This window comes from Salmo salar, chromosome ssa12, assembly GCF_905237065.1.
Source record: "Salmo salar chromosome ssa12, Ssal_v3.1, whole genome shotgun sequence".
NCBI lineage: Eukaryota > Metazoa > Chordata > Actinopteri > Salmoniformes > Salmonidae > Salmo > Salmo salar.
The window spans coordinates 30,560,918-30,581,198 of NC_059453.1; the positions used below are offsets into that span (position 1 = coordinate 30,560,918).

The window sequence follows — 20,281 nt, forward strand, 5'->3', positions numbered from 1 at the left end:
AGAATGATTACTACGACGAACGAAGCATCAACTGTTAACTCCATGATGACTCAGCTTCCAAACAGGATGACCACTGTTCACCCACCCATCAGTCCTGAACAGGGTCGCGGTGTCCATTCACAAACCAGTAAACAAACTGACCTGTCTATAACCAGACCTCACTATAATCACGGCCATAGATATCCAGCCTAACTTCCTACTGGGAGCTAACTGTTCCCATTACAGTTTTCTACAGCAGCTTGTGCTGCGGTATATTTATATCAGAGGGAAAGAGAGAGATGGGTCTTATCCCTGTAATGAGGATCAGGCTAAGAGGATAAGCTCTGACTGACTGGCTACGTGGTGGTCAGCGCCCCGGTCTGTTTCCTTTCAACTGTTGTTGACCATGAGTCATTCATACAAAGAGAGGGGATAAGAGAGGACATAGTCGCGGGACAATAATGATCTAGTCCACTGGGCAGTTAGCTTTTACCTCTCAAAGTTTTACTTCCCGATATCGTGGTCAGTGTACGCCAGAAATTATCTTAGCTCCTGTGACCAATTAAGTTTCTAACCAGAAAGTTACTGTCCCAATAATTCACTGTCCAATGGCCTCTTTTCAGTGAACCATATATTAAACAGGTATTTTTCTTTTCTTGCTCCATTCCCCATCTCCCTCCTACAGTGCTGTGTTCAGAGAGAGTGGGCCAGGTCACTAAGACCTACCATGACATTGAGGCTGTCACCCACCTACTGGAAGAGGTAAGTAAATATAACGGGATTGTTTTCATACGTGAACCCTTCGTCAAATTGAATAATGTGTACCTGAGTATATTATACATTTGATTAAATCACGATAGTCATCAGCCATAAGCATGTTGCTAGAATGATAAACAAGTCTTCTACTAGAAACTAGACTGTAACTACATGACAGAATGAAGAACATCAAACCGCTGTCGTCTTGCAGAAAGAGCGGGACCTCGAGTTGGCGGCCCGGATTGGCCAATCACTGCTCAAGCAGAATCGGGATCTAACGGCACGGAATGAGTTAATGGACGAACAGCTGGAGATCGCTAAGGAAGAGGTATGAAGCCATCACTGTAGCCCTACTTTGATTTATCTCACCTATTACAGACAGAATACAGTAGTACTGGAGCATAGCATTTAGCGAGAGAAAATACATACAGCGTATGTAGTCTTTAGTTCCAGCCCGGCATTAACACAGCTAGTTCAACTTTGATTTAGACCTTGTATCACTTGAATTGTTACATTAATGCTAGGCAGGATCAAAAGCCTGCATACCCGGTAACTCTCGCCCGGACCAGGAATGGGGACCACTGTACATGATAGATCCTAGTTCAGTACTCTGACCCTGCTTCCTGGTTCCCATTCACCAGATAGCCCAGCTGCGACATGAGCTCTCCATGAGAGACGACCTGCTCCACTTGTACGCCAGCACAGAGGAGATCGAGAACGCCTCCGACTCACACGCACTGTGAGTGTGTATACACACACACACACACACACACACACACACACACACACACACACACACACACACACACACACACACACACACACTGCAGAGTACACATACACATCGTACATGCCCTCAGGCATATCAACACAACTTTGGCAGGTAAACGTAAGACTTAAATTCTGACTGCCTTCTCCATCTCTCCTGGATTTCAGAATGAAGAGGAACGAGTCGTCCAACTCCCTCAGTAACTTTGTCAATTATGACTTCATACAGCAGAAACTCAAAGGTCTGGAGGAGGAGAACCTCAAACTACGCTGTGAGGTGTGGAACACTGACTACTTCTGAATACCTGAAGTCATTGAAGTGGATTGGAAACTTGCTAATGCAATTGATGTTGCTACTCCACAGGCCAATGAACTGACGTCAGAGACCGCTAACTATGAGGAACAAGAGCAGGAGCTGATGATGGTGTGTGTGGAGGAACTCAGTAAGTATACTATAATGTACTACAGTGTAATACTATGCATGTTTGTTAATGTATACGGTATTACTGTGTTCCTGAGGGAGAGGTAATTGGTGAGTGGGTGAATACAGTGAAAACCGTATGTGTTCGTACTGTGTATTCATACTAACCCTCTCCGTCTCTCTCCCTCTTTTTCTCTCTCTATCGTGTTCTCTCCTTCTCTCCCTCAATCTTTTTGTTCTACCTCCCCCAGCCTCTGTGAATAAGCAGGTGGTGGACCTGTCTGATGAGTTGGCCCGTAAGGTGGAGGACACTCTCAGGCAGCAGGAGGAGATCAGCTCCCTGCTCGCACAAATAGTCGACCTGCAGGCACGCTGCAAAAGGGTGAGTGATCACAGACACTACAAGGCAAAGGCATACATGCACCTAAATACATACCCAGACACAACAAGGCAAAGGCATACATGCACCTAAATACATACCCAGACACAACAAGGCAAAGGCATACATGCACCTACATACATACCCAGACACACACAAGGCGAAGGCATACATGCACCTAAATACATACCCAGACACGCACAAGCATGCAGTGCACGGACACACACACACACACAAGAGTTGACATGGCACTCGTCTCATACCTTGAGGTTCCAGAAGGACAAAAGATTCAAGACTCACCCACACCGAACACTTCTATAAGGGAGTACATTAAATATTTACATGTGCACTGAAGTTGGTATCTACAGTATCAAGTTGGTATACAGTATCACTCATACGATCATGGTATTAACTCTCCACTCTGTTCCTCTAGCTCACCACTGACAACGAAGAGCTGACCCAGCACCTGAGTGCCTCGCGGGAGAACCAATCACAGCTCAAATCAGAGGTAAGACACGCCCTCCACACTCTCCCAACAATCCACAACTCATTACCCTCCAATGAGCTATCTATAACTAGTAGGATAAAGTTGCTCTTTAACACTATTCTAAGGTCTGTTTTTGGCTTTCCCCCCTTATTGTTAATGCAATGATTTGAGGAGGCTAAGCTGATCGTAGATCTGTCCCTCAAGGCAAGCTTGTAAATAACCGCAGTAGCAGTGTGTATTTAACTGACCTCTGGCGCTCCCTGGCTGCAGCTAAACTACCTGCAGGACAAGTACTCAGAGTGTGAGGACATGCTACGGGAGACCAGAGAGGACATTAAGAACCTGCGCAACAAGAGCCTGCCCAACAGCACGGTGCAGCGCTACAGCTCCCTATCAGCCGTGTTCCCCATGGACTCCCTGGCAGCAGAGATAGAGGGCACCTTCCGCAAGGGCCTGGACGTCCCCGCACCCTCCGAGTACAAGTGAGTGATGATGTCACTGTGAAAACATAAAACACCGGTGACAATGTGCTTTTTCCAACCTGTTAAGCTCAGTTGAATGACAGTACCGGTATGTCAGTTATGTGCCAGAGGTGAAGTGTTACCAAGTATGTTTGATTGAATAAAGACAGCATGACATAACAAAGCACATCTGTTGATAAAAAAAATATACAATAAGTCAAATACAATGTTTAAAATGTTTCCAGAATTACACTAAAGAAGATTGAATATTCAAGCAGAAATACACTGGCATAAACATTGAAATGTTAGACTTACTACCAGGCACTTTGTCACCAACACTAATCTATATGGTTTATCTATGGTTGTCAAAGGAATCACCCGTGGCGCGTGTTTGAGACGGTGAAGGTGGTGAACCAAGCGTCGAGGCTGCGGTCGCGGTGCCACTCCCCCGGCCAGGTGCCCGGCTCCAGCCCTGTGTCGCTGCGCTCCAGCCGTGCCTCCACCCCCCGTACCAGCTACTACGGCTCAGACAGTGCCAGCTTCACCTTGGAGGACAAACCACCTAGTGCCGTATCGAGGCTGGCAGAGGTGGCACACACTGAGGACAGCAGGTGAGACTGGCAACAGTGTGTAAATATACACTCCCGGTCAAACGTTTTAGAACACCTACTCATTCAAGGGTTTTTCTTTATTTTTTGTATTTTCTACATTGTAGAATAATAGTGAAGACATAAACTATAAAATAACACATATGGAATCTTGTAGTAACCAGAAAATGTGTTAAACAAATCAAAATATATTTTATATTTGAGATTCTTAAAATAGCCACCCTTTGCCTTGATGACAGCTTTGCACACGCTTGACATTCTCTCAACCAGCTTCACGAGGTAGTCACCTGGAATGCATTTCAAATAACAGGTGTGCCTTCTTAAAAGTTAATTTGTGGAATTTCTTTCCTTTAATGTGTTTGAGCCAATTAGTAGTATTGTGAAAATGTAGGGGGGTATACAGAAGATAGCCCTATTTGGTAAAAGACCAAGTCCAAATTATGGCAAGAATAGCTCAAATAAGCAAGGAGACACGACAGTCCATCATTACTTTAAGACATGAAGGTCAGTCAATACGGAAAATCTAAATAACTTTGAAAGTTTCTTCAAGTGCAGTCGCAAAAACCATCAAGCGCTATGATGAAACTGGCTCTCATGAGGACTGCCACAGGAATGGAAGACCCAGAGTTACCTTTGCTGCAGAGGATAAGTTTATTAGAGTTACCAGCCTCAGAAATTGCAGCCCAAACAAATGCTTCACAGAGTTCAAGTAACAGACACATCTCAACATCAACTGTTCATAGGAGTCTGTGTGAATCTGGCCTTCATGGTCGAATTGCTGCAAAGAAACCACTACTAAAGGACACCAATAATAAGAAGAGACTTGCTTGGGCCAAGAAACACGAGCAATGGACATTAGACCATTGGTAATTTGTCCATTGGTCTCGAGTCGAAATTTGAGATTTTGGGTCCAACCTCCGTGTCTTTGTGAGACGCTGTGTGGGTGAACGGATGATCTCTGCATGTGTATTTCCCACTGTAAAGCATGGAGGAGGTGTTATGGTGTGGGGGTGCTTTCAAGTCACACTTAACCAGCATGGCTACCACTATCCCGTTTCAGATATGACCCAGATGCAGACAGTGTCGTAGAAACAAAAGTTTATTTCTGAAAGGGGCAGGCAAACGACCGGAAGGCAGGCAGGGGTTAATAACCTAGAGAGGGTGCAAAGGGTCCAGAACGGCAGGCAGTCTCAGGGTCAGGGCAGGCAGAATAGTCAAAACCAGGAAGGACTAGAAAACAGGAGCAAGAAACAGGCAGGAGCAGGGAAACAAACTCTGGTAGGTTTCACGAACAAAACGAACTGGCAACAGACACAGAGAACACAGGTATAAATACACAGGGGATAATGGGGAAGATGGGCGACACCTGGAGGGGGGTGGAGACGAGCACAAAGACAGGTGAAACAGATCAGGGTGTGACAACCACAGCATTCTGCAGCGATACACCATCCCATCTGGTTTGGGCTTGGTTTGGGATTAGTCCCACTATCATTTGTTTTTCAACAGGGCAATGACCCAACACACCTCCAGGCTGTTTAAGGGCTATTTTACCAACAAGGAGAGTGATGGAGTACTGCATCAGATGACCTGGCCTCCACAATCCCCCGACCTCAACCATATTGAGATGGTTAGGGATGAGTCGGACCGCAGAGTGAAGGAAAAGCAACCAACAAGTGCTCAGCATATATGGGAACTCCTTCAAGACTGTTAGAAAAGCATTCCAGGTGAAGCTGGTTGAGAGAATGCCAAGAGCGTGCAAAGCTGTCACCAAGGCAAAGGGTGGCTATTTGAAAAATCTCAAATATAAAATATATTTTGATTTGTTTAGCACTTTTTTGGTTACTACATGATTCCACAGTAAGTGTTCTAAAACTTTGACCGGTAGTGTACATGGGTATTTATGGGTATATGTGTGAATTACATTATGGGAGTTAGAGTCTACAGACATCAGACACACAGAGTATTTACTTTTCAAATCAAATTAATTTGTATTTGTCACATGCTTCGCAGACAACAGGTGTAGACTAACAGTGAAATGCTTTTCCATAGTATATTAATGGACTTCTGTCCTTCATACATGTTCAAACATACAGCTTCTATTTCTCTGGTCTATGTGTGCTAATAACAGCAGTGTATTTGTATTCAAAATCTATCCTACATCCTTTACTCTGAGTGTTAGTGCATCAACAGTGTACAGTATATCACTAACCTCCCTTTATTTCTCTCTGGTCTCAGTGTAAGTGGCCCTAAGCGTCTGGGTATGCCGGGCATGCCTGGAGGCCAGGACCTTGAGGCCGCTCTCCGCTGTTTATCTGACCGCCAGCAGAGCCATGCCTCAGAGCGCCCCTTCTTTGAGGTGGAGCGCGAACGCAAACTCCGCGCCCTGGCCACCGCCTGCCAACGGGGCAGCGAGGAGGTGGGCGAGCTGGGCTCCAGCGGGTTCCTTACACCCAACGACAGCCTGGTGTCCAGCTCGGTGGCGTCGACAGGCACCAACTACTCCAATGGCAGCTCGCTGCACTCCTCGGCCGGATCGGGGGGCTCGCGCTCCTACCTACCTGACCGCCTGCAGATTGTCAAGCCCCTGGAAGGTGAGGGACGGGGAGACCCTGTGTGTGTTCTTAGCTGAGATATTAGGTGTGCGGTAACTCAACTGTTAGTTTTACGGTAACTTGCCTGAGGTTGTTGGACTCAATTTCAAGTGAAACTATGAATGTAGACTCTACAGCTGAAAATAGACACTCTTTACAATTATTTCCTTCTTTCAGTATGAAAAATATGCATGATTAGAGAAATACAGGTTATTACATAAATAAATAAATGTGTTATTCCCAACATACAACAATGTTAACTATATCACCCTTGCTCTCCACCCCAGGCTCAGTGACCCTGCACCACTGGCAGCAGCTGGCCAAGCCCAACCTGGGCGGTATCCTGCACCCTCGCCCGGGGGTCCTCACCAAAGACTTCCGGGAGCTGGAGATCGACCTCCAACACGTCTACAGCCTCAATGACCTGGAGGAGGACGAGCCTGACCTATTACAGCTCTCCCATGGCCTGGCTGCCGGAGTCCACGGCACCATGGGTAAGAAAAGAGGCCACAGGGTAGTGTTTAGTTGAATTTAGCAGATACGGTTGATAGGGTCTCAATTGGGAGTGAAAACACTCACACATACATATACAGTACACACTCATTCCTCTGGTCCCTCTAGTCTGGTGTGAAAATCTGATCATTCTCCCTTCTCCCTCCGACGGAACTCTTTAGGTCCGTCAGATTGGGTAAGGGAGAACGATCAGGCATTGACACTGGAACCTTCTATTTGGATAACATGTCTACTGTGGTCCATATCCCCCTAAGTTCACCTGTGTGGTAGGTGTGATGTTACTAAACCGTTTGTGTCATTCCAACTCATACTGTCGTTGTATATCATACATTCTCCCATCCATGTCGTGTGGTGGGGGGCTCTGGGATTTTCCTCATCCATTGTGAGTAGTTATGTGTGTTGTTGTGTTTGTGTGTAGTTGTGTAAAGTGTGTCCATCACCCACAGTCACTCCTCCATCCTCTGGCCCCAACCTCCCCCAGACCCCTCCCACCCACACCGTCACCAACTGTCGGCGCCACCACCCATCCCTCCTGCTCCCCTCCTTCTCCACCAGGTAAGATCTGCGAGTCCCTCACACACCTATTCATTGGTTACACTTTATCTTACAGTCCGGTTTCACATTTTATTTTATGTATGTTTTATTTAACCAGGAAGGCTGTTGAGATATTTTTTCCGAAGGACACCTGGCCAAGAAAGCAACATACAGTCAAGTGCAGAAAGTTACATGTTTTTTGTCTGGTATTTACTAAGAGCGTATTTATGGTGACAATGAATACTTCCTGGAAGTTTCGTCAAAGACGTCGAAATAATAGGTAACCTGGTACTAAATGGTATGGTACTAAATAGTGTTTGAAATGAATCCAAAGGAACATAAGTTATTACCAGGTAGTGGACTGTTGAAGGTCGACTGACCTAAAGCTCAGCTACTATTAAAACACATTTGCATCTGAATGGAAGTGTGCAGAGACTTTTCCCTGTTTCTCCAGTTTTGCATGTTGCCTCCAGCACCATCACTAATCGGTTTTGTGTGTACAGTAGATTCTGCCTATTATCCCAGGTAGTGAACTGTAAAATAAAGTGAAATTCATTTATTTTTCATTCATTCAATCATTAATTAATTCATTAAACCAAAGCCCAATATTAGTAATGACGTGAAAAGGTATTTACAATAAGACTACACCACTCTCAAAACAACATCAGCTTAGCTGCCCCATTTTTCTCCTCAAAAGTACCTAGCTACTTTGTGTGTGTATAGCAGTCCTTCGATCCTCCCTTACTCAATCCGTCTCTCCTTACCCCATGTCTCTCCCCTCAGTGGTAGGAAACGCTGGTCCAAGCACTTTCTCCAGCTCTAAAGGGGGCTTCCTAGGCAAAGTAAGAGCCAACAAGCATGGACAGAGTGGGAATGATGCAGGAAAATCCCATATGTATCCCCTAACTTTTCTAAACCATGCCCCTTCTAACTCTGACCCCACCCAACCCGGAAGCAAAACTATTGATCATACCCCACACTAGAGCCTAAACAAACACCACTACAAAGTAACGTGGATTAATGCACTCGCAGCTTCGACAATGCTTCAACTTTCTATACATAAAACAAATGGATGCTCTTGTGTCTATTTAAATTACTTTGAGGTTTAGTATTTGATTTTTGGGGTCAAATCCTAAATTAAGATGCACACGTAACTCAAACTTTAATACACACAGGTCTCCCATTCCAACATCTTAATGCCTGCTTCTCTATTAAGGATTTGGTCCATTATCTTGAATCTACTTCGTAAACAACATGTCACACACTTGCTTGGCTTGCTATCTTGGACACCATGGCCCCTGTGCTCATCTTAACAGTTCCTGATCCCTTCCAGATTCTTCCAGGTAAACTGCATGAACCAACAGAAATCCTCTTTTCAGTTCTCAGGCTGACTAACTAACTGACTAACACAATCTCTAACCCACCCTTACAGGCGTAATCCATCACTGGGAGCAACTAAACTAACTAACCACTTTTAACTAATGCTGCACTGCTACTAATGCTCCTAAGCTTCTAGCTATGTATTTATTATATATAACAGAACTCCTGTCTGATTGGTATTTTTCTCCTTTCCTGTATTTACAGCCTTTGCTCTCGCAGCCTGTCCGCTCGTGGGAGCTGTGAGCATCTGAGTACAACGTCACCCTCCTCTTCCAATCAGCAGCACTGTGTGCTGACCTTTGACCCTAGCCAGGGCGGTGGCCACCACTCCACCTCCACCCCAGCACCTCCTCTATCACTGGGACTCCTGAAGCTGCTGAAGGAGCAGGGCATCTCTGCCTCCACCCTCCCCTACCCATACCACCAACTGACCCCACACACACCCCACAACGGCAGAGGAAGAGCGGGGTGGAGGAACATGCACTATGGAGGAAGAAGGGAGAATGAACATTTTCAGCTTCAACCTGGTAGAGAAGCTGAGGAGTCTGGGACTTCACAAGGTGGCAGCCCGAGGCGTGGTGGACTGAAGCGAGCACGAAGAGGAGAGAGAAGCAATCCGACAATACAGACATCCACCTAAAGTCTGAGAAAGACTGGGAAAACTCCTTCTCCCCTTCCTCCTTAATCGTCATTGACTTCAATCCACATGCTGGCTATATGCCACTGTACTGACATTTTGTGTTTCGGGCCCACAGCAATACATCATAAAATGGAACCTCGGGAGAACCATAGAGCCATAAGTTGAGTTTCTGTTACGTCTACAGTCACTCTTCTTTTTGTAATGGACTCATGTATTGTATATACTAGGTCTCCACGACAATGTGTGACGTCATGATCATTCTCAGGAGAATCACCTGATCACCGGTCTGGCTGGCTTGAACGCGCGCAAGTTATTATTATTTTTTTATCAAAGAAAAACATGCGTTTCTTTTTTTATACCTGTTTCGTGGGTGTCGGATGGTTTTACACGTTTTTCTTTAAAGACCCCCCGGCTATGCTTTTTTAATATATATTTTTACCATCAAATACAATCACATTACCTTTTCATTACTTGGGGAAAGATTCAAGGTATCGTTATTTAAGAACCACCAAACTGACCAGTTTGTCATCCACAGATGCGCTGGAATTCAGTATGTCCTTTTGCATATTAGCTGCTATTAGAAAATGAAGCATTTGTGGGTATTAACCACATTGACTTTACTGTGGTAAAACCACAAGCACTTCAATCACTCCCCATTACAGAATGGTAGAGAGATTGATACACTGACTTTACTTCCTGAACGTTTGTGACATTATTGACATTCACTGAGGTATACTACTCTGCTCTTTACCCAAAAGTCCTCATTTAGCTCTCGCAGTACTGTGCGTTTACATGGCATCACGCATCACCTGCTGCAAGTCATTGTAAAATAATGCTTTACTTTGAAATGCTGTCAATTATTGTAAACGTATTTAGTCGAACCTCACTAAAGCATTCAGGTAGTCTACCATGCTGTATCAAAGACAACAGAAAGTGACTGTAAAAGGTCTCTGCACTAGTCTATGTGCTGGATCTGTGTTAACAGACCTTAAACTAAAGTGTTGTTGGTACAAATGTAATTCATGTCATCAGGAATAATGAAAGTGAGTTGTATGAAAAAAATTATGATCAAATGATCATGGACTGCATGCTTTTTTGGATGCTCTTTCAGCTGTCTGGACAATCAATTGTAGATAAAAGGCGTAGGATACTGCAGATCAAAAGGGAAAAAGATAGCAAATTTTGACAATTTAAATTCAGAAGAAAATGAACCAAACAGCACTACATATATTTCAGATGTTGAAATGGACTACTCTTTGCTGAATTCTATGTTATGATCACTGAGATGTATGTCTGTATATATTGTACCACATGTACATTAAAAAGTACATTGTATTTCCATCAGCCACACGTGCATGCGTGTTCTTTTTCTACTCGAAGGGCCGATTTCCCCGGACACATTAAGCCTTGTCCTAGACTAAAAATAACAGTTTGTGGAGATTCTGTGTCTGGGAAACCGGCCAATGTCCTAAATTAAATCAAGAAAGGTCCGTAGACATATACTGCAAACATGTTTATTTTGACACTTGGATAAAAATCTAAACTCATGACATAAGCCAATGAAAAAATACAATCTACTTCAAATAGGGATGGATTTCTGAGTAACGGAAGTGCAGGCAGACGTTTCTCATTTGGCCTGTGGTACATCTCTACTCTGCACTCCGCCGTCCAAAGTCAACCCATCCTTGGTAGTCCCGGTCCGGACACTCGTTCATCATCTCTGCGAACAATACAAACCTACATGAACCAAACAGAAAAGTTCAATGTGGATTTAAAGTGCTCAAGTGAACAACGATACACTTCACATTTGCCATGGTAGATGTTGGCATCTCTCTCTCACACACTTGACTCAACACCACCACGTACCTGAGATGGCCTGCATGATTTGCTTGGACATGAACTCGCGCTGGTCCTCCGACAGGTGCGACATCCTCTCGATCCGTGACATGCTCGTTTGAGTGTCTTGCTCCCGCTTAGCAATGTTCTCCGCAGCATTCCTCACTGCCTCCCTCCTGGCCAGTAGCTGTAGCAGTATCCCACCCTGTTTGGTGTTGCCATCCGACTTGGATACAGGTGATGTCAAACCAACCCCCACTAGCGCTGCTGTGAGGACGCACACCAACAATCCACTCATTGCCATGCCTGGACGCAGAATAAGAGTTTTCTTACAATATAGCTTTAGATTATTAAAAGTAGGGAATGCAAAAAGCTATTTTTTTGTGTGAAAGTGAGAGGTGACCGTACGTAACAGTCTGAACTAAACGAAGTCAGCAAGTGCGAATGATATTGCCAGCTCTCTATGTCAGGTCTTTTATACACAAAGGTCTATGTAACCAATATGGTAAAAGAGCAATATCTGATAACAATGTCCAAGATGGATCCCTTGATTGATTGAAAAAGACGATGGAAACTCCATGCGTAATGGATGCTTGGTGCCAGAATGGGGCGCATCAATATTCTAATCGTTCACCTGGAAATGAGAGACAATAAAGTATAACTCAGACATTCAATAGTGGTTGTTGTTACAGAAGTCTACAACCCTGTCATAACGCCTGTATCCAAGGCCAAGGTCCACCAACTCTAACTTCTAACTTCCACTTGACATGCAATAAAAACCATGGATCAATAATTAAAAAGGCCGTAGAAAAAGTTGCAAGTGGTGCATCACTTAGAAACACATTTGAAACGCAAAGGCACCATATCATTACTGTTGTTCTTAATATAGACCTAGTTGTAAAATTATAATGACTCATATCATGAAGGCATAACCTAAACAACCGATGAGGAAGGGTTAAGTGGACAGTGTGTGATGACGTACATCCTCCATCTTTGACTGGGAACAACATTAGAGTTGTTTACCTATAGATTTTTGTTAAAGAAGTGTCTTCTGTATATAATAGTCTTTAGTGTCACTGTTGTAGAGAGGAGTAGGCAGGATGCAGTTGCAGGTTTATAACTACTTAATTTGTTTAAGCACCATAGATCAAAGCATGACGAAACCCAAGTGCTGTTGTGCTCGAAATATATCTTCATTATCAAGAAGGGACAGGGCGAACCCAAAGTGCAAAATATAAAGTACTCAGGAAACAGTAGGAGAGATTCCTCTCAGGAAAACAAGAAACATTTACAATGACCGACAAAGACAAATGGCAGAGGGAGTGTATATATACACTGATAGAGTGGGGATTGGAACCAGGTGTGTGTAATAATGACGAGACAAGTCCGGAGGTGATGAGTGAAGGCCGTTTGCCAGCAGTAGGTTCGGCAGCAGCTAGGCCGGCGACACCAAAACGCCTGAGCTGGACAGGAGATGGAGCCAAAGGGCAGGCTGGTGTAACATTTAGAAGCTGTGTATTTTTTTTTTTTTCATGAAGTGCTTTGAAAGTCAAGGATCATATCACCTCCACCCTACCTGACACCCACTCCAATTTGCTTACCGCCCTAATAGGTCCACAGACGACGCAATCGCAATTTTATTATTATTTTTTTTTTACATTTTAGTCATTTTTAGCAGACGCTCTTATCCAGAGCGACTTACAGTAGTGAATGCATATATTTCATACATTTTTTTCTCCGTACTGGTCCCCCGTGGGAATCGAACCCACAACCCTGGCGTTGCAAACACCATGCTCTACCAACTGAGCCACACGGGACCCTGCCCTAACCCATCTGGACAAGAGGAATACCTATGTAAGAATGCTGTTCATCGACTACAGCTCAGCATTTAACACCATAGTACCCTTCAAACTCGTCATTAAGCTCGAGACCCTGGGTCTCGACCCCGCCCTGTGCAATTGAGTCCTGGACTTCTTGACGGGCCGCCCCCAGGTGGTGAGGGTAGGTAACAACATCTCCACCCCGTTGATCCTCAACACTGGTGCCCCACAAGGGTGCATTCTCAGCCCTCTCCTGTACTCCCTGTTCACCCATGACTGCGTGGCCATGCACGCCTCCAACTCAGTCATCAAGTTTGCAGACGACACTACAGTGGTAGGCTTGATTACCAACAATGACGAGACGGTCTACAGGGAGGAGGTGAGGGCCCTCGGAGTGTGGTGTCAGGAAAATAACCTCACACTCAATGTCAATAAAACAAAGGAGATGATCGTGGACTTGAGGGAGCAGCCCCCTATCCACATCGACGGGACAGTAGTGGAGAAGGTGGAAAGTTTTAAGTTTCCTTCAACCTCAGGATGCTGAAGAAATTCGGCATGTCACCAAAAACACTCACAAACTTTTACAGATGCACAATCGAGAGCATCCTGTCGGGCTGTATCACCGCCTGGTACGGCAACTGCTCCGCCCACAACGGTAAGGCTCTCCAGAGGGTAGTGAGGTCTGCACAACGCATCACCGGGGGCAAACTATCTGCCCTCCAGGACACCTACCCCACCCGATGTCACAGGAAGGCCAAAAAGATCGTCAAGGACAACAACCACCCGAGCCACTGCCTGTTCACCCCGCTATCATCCAGAAGGTGAGGTCAGTACATGTGCATCAAAGCGGGGACCGAGAGACTGAAAAACAGCTTCTATCTCAAGGCCATCAGACTGTTAAACAGCCATCACTAACATTGAGTGGCTGCTGCCAACATACTGACTCATCTCTAGCCACTTTAATAATGAAAAAATGTATGTAATAAATGTATCACTAACCACTTTAAACAATGCCACTTTATATAATGTTTACATACCCTACATTACTCATCTCAAATGTATATACTGTACTCTATACTATCTACTGCATCTTGCCTATGCCGTTCGGCCATCGCTCATTCACATATTTTTATGTACATATTCTTATTCATTCCTTTACACTTGTGTGTATAAGATAGTTGTTGTGAAATTGTTAGGTTAGATTACTTGTTAGAAATTACTGCATGGTCAGAACTAGAAGCACAAGCATTTCGCTACACTCGCATTAACATCTGCTAACCATGTGTATGTGACAAATAAGATTTGATTTGATTTGATATGCTGTTATGGAAAAAAACACAATAGTGTTGATGTCCTATATTAGAAAGACATCCATTTTGTTAAGGTCCTTCCATCTCCAGCCCTCCAAATGGTGCTGGCCGAGTCTGTGACGTGTCTCTGTTCTGTTGGCCATCTTGCTACACCTTATACAACCAACTAATTAGCTTTACCTTAACTGAAAGGGGGGAACATCATTCCAATCCAACACAACCACATTATTCTCATTTTACTGGTGGAACTTCCAGTAAAGGAGGTATACCCCTCCCCTCTACAACTGATTTATCATAAAAGCCCAGACACACAGGCATTCCAACTGACATTTGGTAGGAAATGCACATAGGCCAAACACAATTAGGACTCACTCTTTCGCTTTTGTTACCGTCTTACCTAATCGAGGCAGAACATAAATATCTCTACCTGTGATAATAGAACCAAAGAAAACAGTAGAACTAGCAGAAGGCCTGCCAAGTGATTAGGCACGCAATGGTGTCTTGGTTTCCCTGGAAATACCTCTCGTCACACGGTGCCAAAGAAGATTTGAGTCAAACACTCCCTTTTAACCTTTAGGGTCACCAGAGAATACATAGAGGCCATGAAGTTAAGTGTTTGTTTAATATACAGTCTATTGGCTGAATGAGGGGGCTTTGGGGTTTCAATAGGTGGTGGTTTGAGGATAGACACAGTGAAGTCTTGATGGGGATGAGTTTACATAGCGAGGCATGTGAATCATTCATTATGTTGTCTTGTGGGTCCAATGTGTATGAATGATTTGTACTTTTGTGGCTTAGAGGTAAAACTAACCCTTAAGAAAGTATTTCACATCCCTTGATTTTTTCCACATTTTGTTGTGTTACACCCTGAGTCTAAAATTGATACAATTTAGATTTTGTGTCATTGGCCTACTAGAAATACCCCATAATGAGAAAGTGGAATTATATTTTTAGACATTTTTACAAATTAATTAACAGTGAAAAACTGAAATGTCTTGAGTCAATAAGTATTCAACCCCTTTGTTATGGCAAGCCTAAATAAGTTCAGGAGTAAAAATGTGCTTAACAAGTCACATAATAAGTTGCATGGACTCACTCTGTGTGCAATAATAGTGTTTAAAATCATTTTGGAATGACTACCTAATCTCTGTACTCCACACATACAATTATCTGTAAGGTCCCTAAGTCAAGCAGTGAATTTCAAACACAGACTCAACCACAGGGAGGTTTTCCAATTCCTTGCATAGAAGGGCACCTATTGGTAGATGGGTAAAAAGCAGACATTGAATATCCCTTTGAGCATGGTGAAGTTATTAATTACACTTTGGATGGTGTATCAATACACCCAGTCACTACAAAGATACCGGCGTCCTTCCTAAGGAAACCGCTCAGGGATTTCACATGAGCCCAACAGGGACTTTAAATAATGTACAGAGTTTAATGGTTGTGTAGTTACTCCACAATACTAACCTAAATGACAGAGTGAAAAGAAGGAAGCGTGTACATTATACAAATATTCCAAAACATGCATCCTGTTTGCAACAAGGCACTAAAGTAAAACTGAAAAACAAATTGGCAAAGAAATGTACTTTATGTTCAGAATACAAATCATTATGTTTGGGGCAAATCCAACACAACAGATCACTGACTACCACTCTTCATATTTTTTAGCATGGTGGTGGCTGCATCATGTTATGGGTATGCTTGTTATTGGCAAGGACTAGGGAGTTTTTTGGGGATGAAAAGAAACGGAATAGAGCAAAATCCTAGAGTAAAAGTTTGTTAATTCTGCTTTCCGACAGACACTGGGAGACAAATTCACCTTTCAGCAGGACAACAACCTAAAACACAAGGAAAAATATACACTGGAGTTGCTTACCAAGATGACATTGAATGTTCCTGAGTGGCCTAGTTACAGTTTCGACTTAAATAGGCTTGAAAATCTAACTTGACAGAGCATGAAGAATTTTTTAAAGAATAATGTGCAAATATTGTACAGTCCAGGTGTGTACAGCATTTAGAGACTTAAAGATGTAATCGCTGCTAAAGGTGATTCTAACATGTATTGACTCAGGGTGTGAATACTTATGTAAATGAGATATTTCCGTATTTCATTTTCAATAAATGTGCAAACATTTCTAAAAACTATTTTTCACTTTGTCATTATGGGGTATTGTGTGTATACGGGTGAGATTATTATTATTATTTTATTCATTTTGAATTCAGGCTGTAAAAAAAAAAAAGTGGAATAAGTCAAGGGGTATGAATACTTTCTGAAGGCACTGTATCTGTGTCCTATTTATCACTGATGATATTTGTTCAGTTGAAAAGGCCCTGGGGATATGTTTGTTCATGCTCTGACAAGGTAGAACTCATTCATCATCATTACATGGAAGAGGCAGGGCTCAATTAAGTCTAACCTGTCTTGCAGTGCTTACAGAGCAGCTCATTTCCCCCGAATTCAAATAAAATCCTAGAATGGTTTTCACTACTGTAAAAATCCAACTACAGACTCCTCTAACATGTTGATGCTTTATGGTTTTAAGAATTAGTGTGTGAGCTTGGACAGTTTTTATTAATACTAGAGAGTGTGTAAACATACAATACGATGTGCTCTCAAAAAGGAAAAAACAGACATTGCTCTATTACAAGAGACACATGTCTGTGATGCCGAACATGCTAAACTCTGCAGAGCTAGGGTGGAACATGGAACATGCTAAACTCTGCAGCGCTCGGGTGGAACATGCTAAACTCTGCAGAGCTAGGGTGGAACATGCTAAACTCTGCAGAGCTAGGGTGGAACATGGAACATGCTAAACTCTGCAGAGCTTGGGTGGAACATGCTAAACTCTGCAGAGCTAGGGTGGAACATGCTAAACTCTGCAGAGCTAGGGTGGAACATGCTAAACTCTGCAGAGCTTGGACGGAACATGCTTAACTCTGCAGAGCTAGGGTGGAACATGCTAAACTCTGCAGAGCTTGGGTGGAACATGCTAAACTCTGCAGAGCTAGGGTGGAACATGCTAAACTCTGCAGAGCTAGGGTGGAACATGCTGAACTCTGCAGAGCTTGGATGGAACATGCTAAACTCTGCAGAGCTTGGGTGGAACATTCTAAACTCTGCAGAGCTTGGATGGAACATGCTAAACTCTGCAGAGCTAGGGTGGAACATGGAACATGCTAAACTCTGCAGAGCTTGGGTGGAGCATGCTAAACTCTGCAGAGCTTGGGTGGAACATGCTAAACTCTGCAGAGCTTGGATGGAACATGCTAAACTCTGCAGAGCTTGGATGGAACATGCTAAACTCTGCAGAGCTTGGATGGAACATGCTAAACTCTGCAGAGCTTGGATGGAACATGCTAAACTCTGCAGAGCTTGGATGGAGCATGCTAAACTCTGCAGAGCTTGGGTGGAACATGCTAAGCTCTGCAGAGCTTGGATGGAACATGCTAAACTCTGCAGAGCTTGGGTGGAACATGCTAAACTCTGCAGAGCTCGGGTGGAACATGCTAAACTCTGCAGAGCTCGGGTGGAACATGCTAAACTCTGCAGAGCTAGGGTGGAACATTCTAAACTCTGCAGAGCTCGGGTGGAACATACTAAACTGCAGAGCTCGGATGGATCATGCTAAACTCTGCAGAGCTAGGGTGGAACATTCTAAACTCTGCAGAGCTTGGGTGGAACATGCTAAACTCTGCAGAGCTAGGGTGGAACATTCTAAACTCTGCAGAGCTCGGGTGGAACATGCTAAACTCCACAGAGCTTGGGTTGAACATGCTAAACTCCGCAGAGCTCGGGTGGAACATGCTAAACTCCGCAGAGCTTGGGTGGAACATGCTAAACTCTGCAGAGCTAGGGTGGAACATTCTAAACTCTGCAGAGCTTGGGTGGAACATGCTAAACTCTGCAGAGCTTGGATGGAACATGCTAAACTCTGCAGAGCTTGGATGGAACATGCTAAACTCTGCAGAGCTTGGGTGGAACATGCTAAACTCCGCAGAACTTGGATGGAACATGCTAAACTCCGCAGAGCTTGGATGGAACATGCTAAACTCCGCAGAGCTTGGGTGGAACATGCTAAACTCCGCAGAGCTTGGGTGGAACATGCTAAACTCTGCAGAGCTTGGATGGAACATGCTAAACTCCGCAGAGCTTGGGTGAAACATGCTAAACTCTGCAGAGCTTGGATGGAACGTTCTAAACTCCGCAGAGCTTGGATGGAACATGCTAAACTCTGCAGAGCTCGGGTGGAACGTTCTAAACTCCGCAGAGCTTGGATGGAACATGCTAAACTCTGCAGAGCTCGGGTGGAACATTCTAAACTCTGCAGAGCTAGGGTGGAACATTCTAAACTCTGCAGAGCTAGGGTGGAACATGCTCAAACTCTGCAGAGCTTGGGTGGAACATGCTAAACTCTGCAGAGCTTGGGTGGAACATGCTAAACTCTGCAGAGCTTGGGTGGAACATGCTAAACTCTGCAGAGCTTGGATGGAACATGCTAAACTCTGCAGAGCTTGGGTGGAACATGCTAAACTCTGCAGAGCTTGGATGGAACATGCTAAACTCTGCAGAGCTTGGGTGGAACATGCTAAACTCTGCAGAGCTTGGGTGGACATGCTAAACTCTGCAGAGCTTGGGTGGAACATGCTAAACTCTGCAGAGCTAGGGTGGAATATGGAACATGCTAAACTGCAGAGCTAGGGTGGAACATTCTAAACTCTGCAGAGCTTGGGTGGACATGCTAAACTCTGCAGAGCTTGGGTGGAACATGCTAAACTCTGCAGAGCTTGGGTGGAACATGCTAAACTCTGCAGAGCTTGGGTGGAACATCCTAAACTCTGCAGAGCTTGGGTGGAACATGGAACATGCTAAACTCTGCAGAGCTAGGGTGGAACATGCTAAACTGCAGAGCTAGGGTGGAACATGCTAAACTCTGCAGAGCTTGGGTGGAACATTCTAAACTCTGCAGAGCTAGGGTGGAACATGGAACATGCTAAACTCTGCAGAGCTTGGGTGGAACATGCTAAACTCTGCAGAGCTTGGATGGAACATGCTAAACTCTGCAAAGCTTGGATGGAACATGCTAAACTCTGCAGAGCTTGGATGGAACATGCTAAACTCTGCTCTAGAGAAATCATCTCAAGTCCCCACCACACACCCTAGATCGGCAAAGATGTTGAACTTTCTTACTAAAGAGATAGGACTGATCGATATCTGGAGAGTTATAGCTCATCTTTTGACTATACATACTACTCCAATATCCATAACACCTACTCTCGTATAGATTGAGTTAAACAGGATGGAGTGGAGCTTTCTGTTCTCAGTCTTAGAAAAGTTCAATATGCGCCCAAACTTTATTAAATGGATTAAGTGACTATATTCTCATCCAAATGCCATGGTGTCTACTAACGGTCTGAACTCTGACACAGTCCCTTTGGGACTGGCACAATATAAGTGTTCTTGCTGTCCCCCTAACTCTACTCGTTGGGGGTGGAGCCTTTGGCAGAGTTTCTAAGTAGCAATCCATCCAAGTATCATGGGGGTTTCTGCAGGCGGCCTTCAGCACAAGATTTCGCTCTATGTGGATGATGTCTTGCTCTACATATCCAATCCTCCCATTTTAGACGTAATGCTAGGCACATTTTTAGGATATAAGATACATTTGAACAAATCCATTGTTTGCCTTCTCAATCTTCCACTCACCAGCTCTATGAAGACACTCTGCCCGTTCCAATGACAGACAATAGCTTGGAATCTTTGTAACACCAGATCTGAACTGCCTTTTCAAGGAAAATAA

General features: G+C 44.2%; 2 protein-coding genes across 22 annotated transcripts in view; one reads left to right on the forward strand and one right to left on the reverse strand.

Moving 5' to 3' along the window:
• The window catches only part of LOC106564754 (trafficking kinesin-binding protein 1), a 43,791-nt gene extending 32,930 nt beyond the window's left edge, over positions 1-10,861 (forward strand). For 4 of the 20 annotated variants that reach the window (XM_045691226.1, XM_045691227.1, XM_045691228.1 and 1 more), the window contains 14 exons: positions 665-741; positions 914-1,063; positions 1,377-1,474; positions 1,672-1,780; positions 1,868-1,946; positions 2,176-2,306; positions 2,737-2,811; positions 3,061-3,272; positions 3,623-3,862; positions 6,095-6,450; positions 6,738-6,944; positions 7,410-7,518; positions 7,616-7,777; positions 9,082-10,861. In XM_045691226.1, coding sequence (XP_045547182.1) covers positions 665-741; positions 914-1,063; positions 1,377-1,474; positions 1,672-1,780; positions 1,868-1,946; positions 2,176-2,306; positions 2,737-2,811; positions 3,061-3,272; positions 3,623-3,862; positions 6,095-6,450; positions 6,738-6,944; positions 7,410-7,518; positions 7,616-7,777; positions 9,082-9,517 — 2,441 coding nt within the window. In that variant the 3' untranslated portion in view covers positions 9,518-10,861. The other 16 variants (XM_014131079.2, XM_014131082.2, XM_045691233.1 and 13 more) reach the window with 15 other exon arrangements.
• Positions 10,862-11,015: 154 nt separating this feature from the next.
• Positions 11,016-11,807, reverse strand: LOC106564766 (cholecystokinin). Of its 2 annotated transcripts, none has more exons than XM_014131110.2 (2): positions 11,384-11,807; positions 11,016-11,254 (listed from the first exon to the last, which is right to left on the reverse strand). In XM_014131110.2, exons 1-2 carry the CDS (start codon positions 11,655-11,657, stop codon positions 11,232-11,234), a joined length of 297 nt encoding a protein of 98 aa, XP_013986585.1. In that variant the 5' UTR covers positions 11,658-11,807; the 3' UTR covers positions 11,016-11,231. The 2 variants fall into 2 exon arrangements, with proteins under 2 accessions (XP_013986585.1, XP_013986583.1); XM_014131108.2 differs by having other exon boundaries at positions 11,016-11,237; positions 11,384-11,804.
• Between the last annotated feature and the right edge of the window lie 8,474 nt (positions 11,808-20,281).